General features: G+C 56.7%; 1 protein-coding gene across 1 annotated transcript; it reads left to right on the forward strand.

Annotated features, from left to right (window-relative positions):
• On the forward strand, nt 1–4,092 carry SHOX2 (SHOX homeobox 2; the record flags this gene model as incomplete). The annotated part of the gene is made up of 5 exons (XM_079539949.1): nt 1–259; nt 930–1,138; nt 3,016–3,073; nt 3,168–3,262; nt 3,847–4,092. 5 exons carry the CDS (start codon nt 1–3, stop codon nt 4,090–4,092), a joined length of 867 nt encoding a protein of 288 aa, XP_079396075.1.
• Between the last annotated feature and the right edge of the window lie 4,644 nt (nt 4,093–8,736).

Genomic DNA, 8,736 nt, shown 5'->3' on the forward strand with positions numbered 1-8,736 from the left:
ATGGAGGAGCTGACGGCGTTCGTCTCCAAATCGTTTGATCCCAAAGCGAAGGAGAAGAAGGAGCTCATCACCTACCGCGAGGTGCTGGAGAGCGGACCTCTGCGCGGAGCCCGGGAGCCCGGCGGGACCGCGGCGGAGCCGGGCCGGGACGAGACGGGCAGCCCAGCGGGGCGGGCGGGCGGCGGACGCTCCCCGCCGCGGGAACCCGACGCCGCCGCCGAGAGAGCCGCCGACGCGGCCACCCCGAAGCTGAGCGACGGTAACGGCGGCACCGGGAGCCCCTTCTTCCTCCCTCCCCGTCCCTTCCCCGTCGGGGCCGCCGCGCTCCTCGCGAGGCTCCGGTGGGCAGAGCGAGCGCCTTGCCATGTTTTCCCAATTACGGGAAATATGCGGCCGGCCTCGAAGTTTATATTAAAATATCGCAAGAAGCCTCCAACTCGCTCGCGGCCCGAGCCGCTTCTCCAGCATCCCGCCAAAGCCTCGCGGAGAACGAAAGCTCCGGGGCCCGGCGCTGCCTCGCGGGTACCGCAGCGCGGAGGGACACCTCCGCGGATCCCCGGCGGAGCTGCCGGTCGGAGCCGGCCGGGATGCGGAGCCTCGCGGGTCGCCGCCGCCCTTTTGTTCGGCCGCGGGGTGCGGGCGGCATCCGCCGCGGCGGCTCCGCGGAGCGATTTCTGCTCGCGGGGCGAAGCCACGGCAACGAAACCCACGCGGGACCGCGGGCCGCGACCTGTTGCTGCGCTTCCGAGGGAGGAGGGCGCGGGGCCGGGCTGCGGGTGTTGGAGCGCGGCGGGCCCGGAGCCGAGCGGCGGGGCACGGCACGGCGGCGGCGGGGAAGGGCCTTCCGCGGCCTCGCGGCTCAGCCCCGCTCCCGGCCCGGCTCCCCGCCCGGTTCCCGGCGGCCGCCTGACTGCTTGTGTCGTGTCCAGTGTCCCCGGAGCTGAAAGAGCGCAAGGAGGATGCGAAAGGCATGGAAGACGAAGGGCAGACGAAAATCAAGCAGCGGAGAAGCAGGACGAATTTCACCCTGGAGCAGCTGAACGAGCTGGAAAGGCTTTTCGACGAGACCCACTACCCGGACGCCTTCATGCGGGAGGAGCTGAGCCAGCGGCTGGGGCTGTCCGAAGCCCGAGTGCAGGTAGCGCCGGGCGGACGCGGGTCGGGGGGGGACGACCGCTCGGTGCCATCCGCGGGGCTCTCCCCGCAGCCGCTGCCCCTCGGTCCCGCTGTGCGGTTCGCTCTCGGGGGTGCCGTGGGTCGGTTCGTCGCCGCGGAGAGAGCGTGACCCAGCGGGGATCCACGCGGTGCGGATGTTCGCGGTCGTGGCTCTTAAATCTGGAGGGAAGCAGCGAGAAACAAGGGGAGCGCGGGCCGGCTTTGTTCGGTGCGAAAGTCTGGGATCCGAGCAGATCCCGAGAAGCCGCAGCTTCCTTCGGCTGAACCTGAGCGGAACCCCCGGCCGTCTTCCCCGAGTTCCCCCAAATCCATCCCCGCGAGTTCCGCCGGGGCCGGCAGCTCCAGGGAGAGCGCTTCCCAAATTAAAACAAATGTCGGTGCCGCGGAGTATTTCCGTTCCAATAAGAACAGAAGAGAAAACGATGGTCGTGATTTGGTCGAACACATGGAGCAGCTTTAGGCCCCCAACATCTGCAGCTGCGGGAGGGCCGCGCTGTAGCGGATCCCCCCTTCCAGCCCCGTGCTTTCAGGCACCATCTGCACCGAGCCCGGGGGATCCCCGCGCCGCTCAGCGGGGTCAGAGCAGGGACAGAGCGCTCACATCGCACCGAAGAACCCCAAACAATCGACACCGTTTGCGGACGCCTCTCGGCCGCTCTTCCCCAGCTCCCCGCTCATATTATTTTTTCCCCGTCGCCGCAGCCGAAAGAACCCAAACGAAATCAAAGCCAGCGAAGTAGTTCTGCTCGGGGCAGAGGCCGGCAGCGTTGCTCGCGGAGCTCAGCCCCTACCCTCACTAGAAGCACGCGCGGATATTTCCCCTTCTCTGCGCTGCTTTGCAAATCACGGACTGTGCCTCTTTCCACGGGAGGCTGAGGGCAAATACGTGGCTGCTGGACAGATTTGGCTTGACCGGAGTAGATGTGAAGGCGGGGGGGGGGGTCGAGTGTATATTTGCCTCTTGAAGAGACGCCCAACAACATGTTTTTATTATTATTATTATTATTATCATTATTATCATTATTATCATTATTATCATTATTATCATTATTAATTTTACTTACAATTTGTCTGTTTGTTGTGGCCGTGGGGAGAGGCTCATGGGGCGGTTGCGGCAGCCTAAAGGCAGCACGGAACCCTCAGCTCCGGAGCTGCCGCCCTTCTCCCCACCTCCCCCGGCCGAACAGAACTTCGTTCCGTCTTTATTTATTTCAACCATTCCATTTCCAATATTAAAAAGTCCGTTCGTGTCCATCGCGCAGCCCTTTCCGTGGCAGCAAATCAGATTATCATGATAATGAGACAATTATTCCGCCTGCGTGCCACACTCCGCTGCACAGAGGAACAGAGAAATTCCAACTTCTTTGTAGCAAAGCTTTGATGACAGTAATTACCCCCCAAAAGTGAGGCATTAAACACTTCGCTGTTCGGTTGTTTTTTTTTTTTCTTTTTCTTTTTTTTTTTTTCCTTGACGATAAAGCTAATTAATAACACGGGCTATTAACGAGCGCGTTCTCCTCGGCTCCGACAGCGCAAACAACCAAACCCATTACAACGAGCTGAGCTTAGAGCTGTTGGGAGGTTGTGGGGAGAGACATCAGAGACATTGGTGCGGTGGGACCCCGGCTGGGAAGGGGAACTCGGGGCTGGGAAAAGTGGTTCGGCTACAGCGAGTGCCAATTTTGGGTCATTTCCCGAATTTCTCGCACCCTCATTGCCTCGTCCCTCACTCATCATTGCCACTCTCTTTGTCCTCCACTTTTTATTCTCGGTGGGTTTTATTTTGTTTTTATTGGCCGTATCTCTCTTCGTGACCCCGTCCCCCCTCTGTGCCCTCAGGTTTGGTTCCAAAACAGAAGAGCCAAATGCCGAAAGCAAGAAAACCAGCTGCACAAAGGTACGGCCGTGCGTGTCCGGGGTGAGGGGGGGGGGAGCGGGTGTGACACGCGTGGGGATCCGGCGGGGCTGGGCTGACCCACCGCTGCCTGCAGGAGTGCTCATAGGGGCCGCCAGCCAGTTCGAAGCCTGCCGGGTGGCCCCTTACGTCAACGTGGGAGCGCTGCGGATGCCCTTCCAGCAGGCAAGTGTGCCCGTGGGGTGCGGGGTATGGGGGCCGTGGGGTGTGGATTATTGGATATGGGGTGTGTAGGGCGCGGGGGGTGCGGGATGAAGGATGTGGGATATGGAGGATGTGGGAAACGGGTGTCGTGGGGTATATGACGCGGGAGGTACGTGTTTGGGATACTACGGGGCGTGGGGTGAGGGATATATGGGCTGTGGGACCCGGGCTTGCAGGAGATGGGGTGTAGGATGTTGGTGGTGCGGGCCGCGGGGAGTGCAGGATATGGGGTGTGGGATATAGGGGGTGAGAGGACGCGAGGGATGCAGAACACGGGGTGTGGGATAGAAGGGACGCAGGACACGCTGGTGCAGGAGCAGCACTCGGGATGCGGGGTCGCGGGATACGGGCGGTGCGGGAGCGGGACGGGGACTGCGTGCGGTGCGTAGGACGCGAGGGGAGCAGCGAGAAGCGTGCGGGGTACGGAAGCGCAGGGCACGGCGGGTCCCGGGACGCGGGGTGGGGGGTGCGTAGGGCACGGTGGGTGGGCTGCGGGCTTTGCGGGGCCGGGTCAGCGGTGCCACTCGCGGCCGCGTGGCTCTCAGGTTCAGGCGCAGCTGCAGCTGGACAGCGCCGTGGCCCACGCTCACCACCACCTCCACCCGCACCTGGCCCACGCGCCCTACATGATGTTCCCCGCTCCGCCCTTCGGGCTCCCGCTCGCCACTTTGGCCGAGTCCGCTTCCGCCGCCTCCGTGGTGGCCGCCGCCGCCGCCGCTAAGACGACCAGCAAGAACTCGAGCATCGCCGACCTGCGGCTGAAGGCCAAGAAGCACGCGGCCGCCCTGGGGCTGTGACCGCCGCAGCGCTGCGCGGCTCCGGGCGGAGGGACGGAGAGCCGCGGGGGGAGAAGCGGGCGCTGCCGGCGAGACGGACTGATGTGAGAGCCGGACGGAGCAGAAGCGCAGCTGGGAAGTTCACAGGGTTTGAAATTGACCTTTTTTTTTTTTTTTTTTTTTTTTTTTTCCCTTTTTTTTTTCTTTTTTTTTTTTCTTTCCTTTTTTTTTTTTTTTTTTTTTTTTTTTTTTTTTCTGCGGAGTTCACTTTAATACGAGAAATTTGATAAGAGAGGCGGGCCTCCTTTCACGATGCATCAGATCCTCGGGCTGAGCGAGCACGTCGGGAACAGCGGCAAGAAAAAAAAGAAAGAAAGAAAGAAAGACAACGGCGAAGAAGAAAGAGAAAATAATAATAATAATAATAAAAATAATAAAAGAGACAGAGACAGAAACAGAGACAGAGACAGAGATTTCTCTGCGAATTTCTAAAGGGAAACTGCCCGGGATCCGTCCTGCAGCAGCATTCCGGGTGCATGCGTTTGTATTTCATTGCTGACTCCTTGATCCACGCACCTCACCCCATCGATAGAGCACAGCACAACCGGCGGCGCGGGGGGCACCGGCTCTGTGCCCCGGGGGCAGCGCGGGGGGCGCGGGGAGCTGCGGCTCTGCTGTCTCGGGGGTAAAACATGGGGGAATGGGGGGGGGAGGGGGAGGGGAAAAAAAAGAAAAAAAAAAAAAGAAAAAAAAAAGAGCATCGCACCCCATCCGCCTCCTCCGCACGGCCAGAGGTACCCGTAGGTGTAAGATACGTTGATACACGCGAACGGAGTTGATTCCGGCTATGAGCTGCGAGCGGAGCGCTGGTGTCAGCCACGTGCATTTCTCCATAAAGGTGTATGTGGTCCCATCGTGCGCTGATTTCTGTTCTGGTGGAGCTGTGGCACGGCCGGGAAAGCTCTGCGCACGGACGGGCATGTAGCGATTTGTTCTCCATGAAAACAAAGTTATTTATATTGACCATATTTTTTCTAGTGGATTTTAAGTTATTTAAAAAAAAAAGAAAAAAAAAAAGAAAGAAAGAAAGAAAAAAAAAAAAGAAGCTGTTATCTCATCGCATTTGTTGTCGGTACAATATATTTCGTTTCACTCAGGTTGGTTTCACCTCTGTTAATCCGTTTCCAACGCCGCCGGTTCTGCTCAGCGCCACGTAACGAACGCGGTCCGTGCGGACCTCCGTAGATCCCATTCCCGAGGAGAGCAGCCCGGTGGAAGCGCTACCGCAATGCGCCTTTCCGAGTTCTGCCGAGTTCCCCCAGGTAATAAAATCGAGAAAATCGCAAGGACTTCGCCATGCGTTCCACGCGGGGAACGGGAACGATTCGCAGCTCCGTGCGCTCCGCTCCCGCACGGCTCCCAAGGGCCGGGAAGGGCGGAGGGGAACGCGGTGTAGGGCGGCCCCGAGGAGCGGCCACGGAACCCGGCGGGACGGGAAGGCAACCGACACGGAGCGACGCGAGGAGCAGCCGCCCCACGCGGCTCCCTTCTCCCCTCTCCCCGCTCCGTGCGGCCGCGCTGCGCCTGCGGGACGGGTTGGAGCCGAAGGGCGGCCGAGGGGAAGGGCTGCGAGGGCTCAGCAGCGCGGACTGCTCGGGCGTTGTGTGCCGATAACGGGCTGCGAGTGATGGATTCGATGCCGGCTAAACGGGCTCGCTTCAAACCAAACGGAGGTGCTGCTAATGATCGAGTCAATAAAAGTAACGGTGATGTCGATTGATCCGCGAATAAAGAAGTTAATTAATACGTTGTGAGGAGCTCCTATCGCAGCTGAAGGTGCTCCCCACAAACCCACTGCCGTCACCTGAACCCACCTCAGGCACTGCTGGGTTTCAAACCCTTCCAGCGTGCTCCGATATTGGCACGTCTGCCTGCAGCATGAGTGTAATAAGCCATGAAAAACATCCTTCGTTGGAACAGAGAGAGATGTCCGGGCGGTGTGATGGCACGGTGTGCTTCTCAGTGCAGCTGTGATTGAAATAAAGTACTCTGAATGGGATATATTTGGATGGGAGCACGGACATTCCCTGTTCTGTGGGATGCCCCGTAGATCTGTGGCCTGCAGAAGTTGGCCAAGGCTCTCCTGTTTGTATTTTATGTGTTAGAGAGTCTGAACTCACGTATATATATATATAAATGCAGGTTCCATGCAATTTACTTACATATCCCTCATGGCTCGGCTGATGTACATGCAGATAACATTTTGGCAGAGGATTGAGGTGGGGATGCTCTGGTACGAGAATAGCTCAAAGATGAGCTCTTGCAGGTGACACAGACACCTGTCCTGTCCTTGCAGCACCAGCGGGCTGCTCCTGCTCCATGGAGCAGCACTCAGTGTGTTGCGGTGGTGCTGCAGGGTGACGGCAGGCAGGTGGGACTCAGACCCAAAGCCGCTCACAAGGAGAAAGAAAGCAAAGAGGAAGGAAACCATTTTAAAATTTATTTTATTTTTTAACTTTTTTTTTTTTTTTTTTTTTTTTTTTTTAAAAGTTCATAAAACTAAATTCCGAGGATAAGTTGGAGATGTGTAATCTGGTGCACGATCAGCTCAGTGCTGCCCTACAGTCCAGCCGCAGCTGGGTGCTCCAGGAGTAAGCACTGTGCTCCACGTGTCGACTCCCAGTATGCACTGATCCCCTTACAGCTCTGGCTGTCCCCATCTCGTCTGTCCTTTCATGGTCATTTCTTGCTATTCCTGAGCTTTGTCTTTGCTGCAAAGTAACAACAGGTGAAAGTGCACCTCGAGTGTCCCTGTAAATTAAAAACCACAAGTGATCTGCATCGCATTTCTGTTGTGCTCCGAAGTTTTGAAGGGAACTGGAAAAGCTGCTCTCATTCTCAGCCTTTCCAGCATTTAAGCTGCGGCCACCCTGGGTTTGATGGAAGATCTAATAGGTGTGCTCAGAAATGTGGGTTGTCACTGCTCACAGCCCTGCTGCTGGCCAAGTCCTCCCTCCAGATGTTCCTTAAGCAATTAAGTTGGTGTGAATGAAGAACTGTGACCGTTGCCTACAGCATGGATCTTACTGCTCCAGCTGCACGTTGTTCAAGGTTTTTACTTTTAGGATGCATTTCCCTGCTTTGTCCATCGCTGCTCATTGGATAGCAGGTCAATTTCTGAAGGAGAAATACCGTCTTTTCTCAGTGTTACACAGCATGCCTCCCTTTGTCAGAGCACAGCAGTGAGCACAGCGAGCCCACAGGCAGCGGGAGGCTGCTCCCAGCTGCAGGCATGCAGCAATCAGGGTCTGCTCAGTGCACCCACGCTCTGCACATACACACAGCTGCATCGACACACAGCCCTTATTTGGGGTTGCAGAAGGCTGCCACTATTCCAGCAGATGTGTTTTAAATGTAACTTTTCTCGGAGAGGAGGGAAGCTGGAAGAATGAGAGAGGGAGAGCTGCTGCTGTGCTCTGGCAGCTGGTGCTGGGCTGCACACCCTGCCTGCTGCTGTGCTTGCAGTGAGGACAAGTGCTGCCGTCCTTTCTGCCCCACGCTGCTCACTGATTCTAGAAAAATGGAACAGTTTTCCCAGCCTGGAACAGGTTGCCCAAGGAGGCTGTGGATGCCCCATGCCTGGAGGCATTCAAGGCCAGGCTGGCTGTGGCTGTGGGCAGCCTGGTCTGCTGGTTGGTGACCCGCACATAGCAAGGGGCTGAAACTGGATGATTATTGTGGTCGTCTTCAACCCAGGCCATTTTAGGATTCTATGATTCTATGATCTTCCTCTGGAAACAAACAAGATCACCTGTACTGTGTAAATAAAAAACAGAAAAATGTGAGTCCAAATGAGACCTGCCTCATATTTGCAAACCTATCCACACGGCCCTTCTCTGTGTTCAACTTCCAAATGCTGTGCATTTGAGAGAACATCTTCCTCCTTCACAAAGTTTTTATGGCCTTTGCACATCAGACATGCAGTTCATTAAATATCCCCACTGTAGGCACTAATGGTCTTCTCTGAACGTGTAAAAACCCCTCATGTTGAAACACGGAGGTACAAAATGCACCCACCTGCAAAGCACAAAGCGTTGGAACTTAACAGCAGCTGTCCTGAAAGCACTGAGGACGCAGATCTGTGGCTGGTAACACAGTGCCAGAACAGTGCAGACAATTATGAACTTCTTCCTCAAGTTAATTAACAAAAAAAAAAAAAAAAAAAAAAAGATGACAGTTTGATTAATGCTGCAAGACACTGGAGCAGCACCGCAGCTCAAGCTGTGCTACAGGTTGGTCTCTGCACCTTCACATGCAGTTTCCATGAGGATGCAGGAACCCGGCTCAGCACCATCTGCCCCATCAGTGGCTGTGGGCTGCAGAAGTGCCTGCCCTCCCCTCCTGCTGCTTTGCCCTTTGGAAGCACCCCCTGATGCTGCACCTTCTGCAGTGGGCATCAAGAAGGCAGCTGTGTGCTGCGGCCACACGCTGCAGCAGGAGGTGCACAGTTCAGTACATGCACACAGCAGCCACTGCTGCCCTAGGAGCAGCACAGCCCTGCTGCATTTGCTATTCCTCCATGAGGAGAAGGTCTGGCCACTCAGTAGTGAGGATAGCACCAGAAGCAGTGCACACTCACAGAAATTAGAAAGAGCCATTTGTGAA

Source organism: Tetrao urogallus (genome assembly GCF_951394365.1).
Source record: "Tetrao urogallus genome assembly, chromosome: 9".
In the NCBI taxonomy this organism is placed as follows: domain Eukaryota; kingdom Metazoa; phylum Chordata; class Aves; order Galliformes; family Phasianidae; genus Tetrao; species Tetrao urogallus.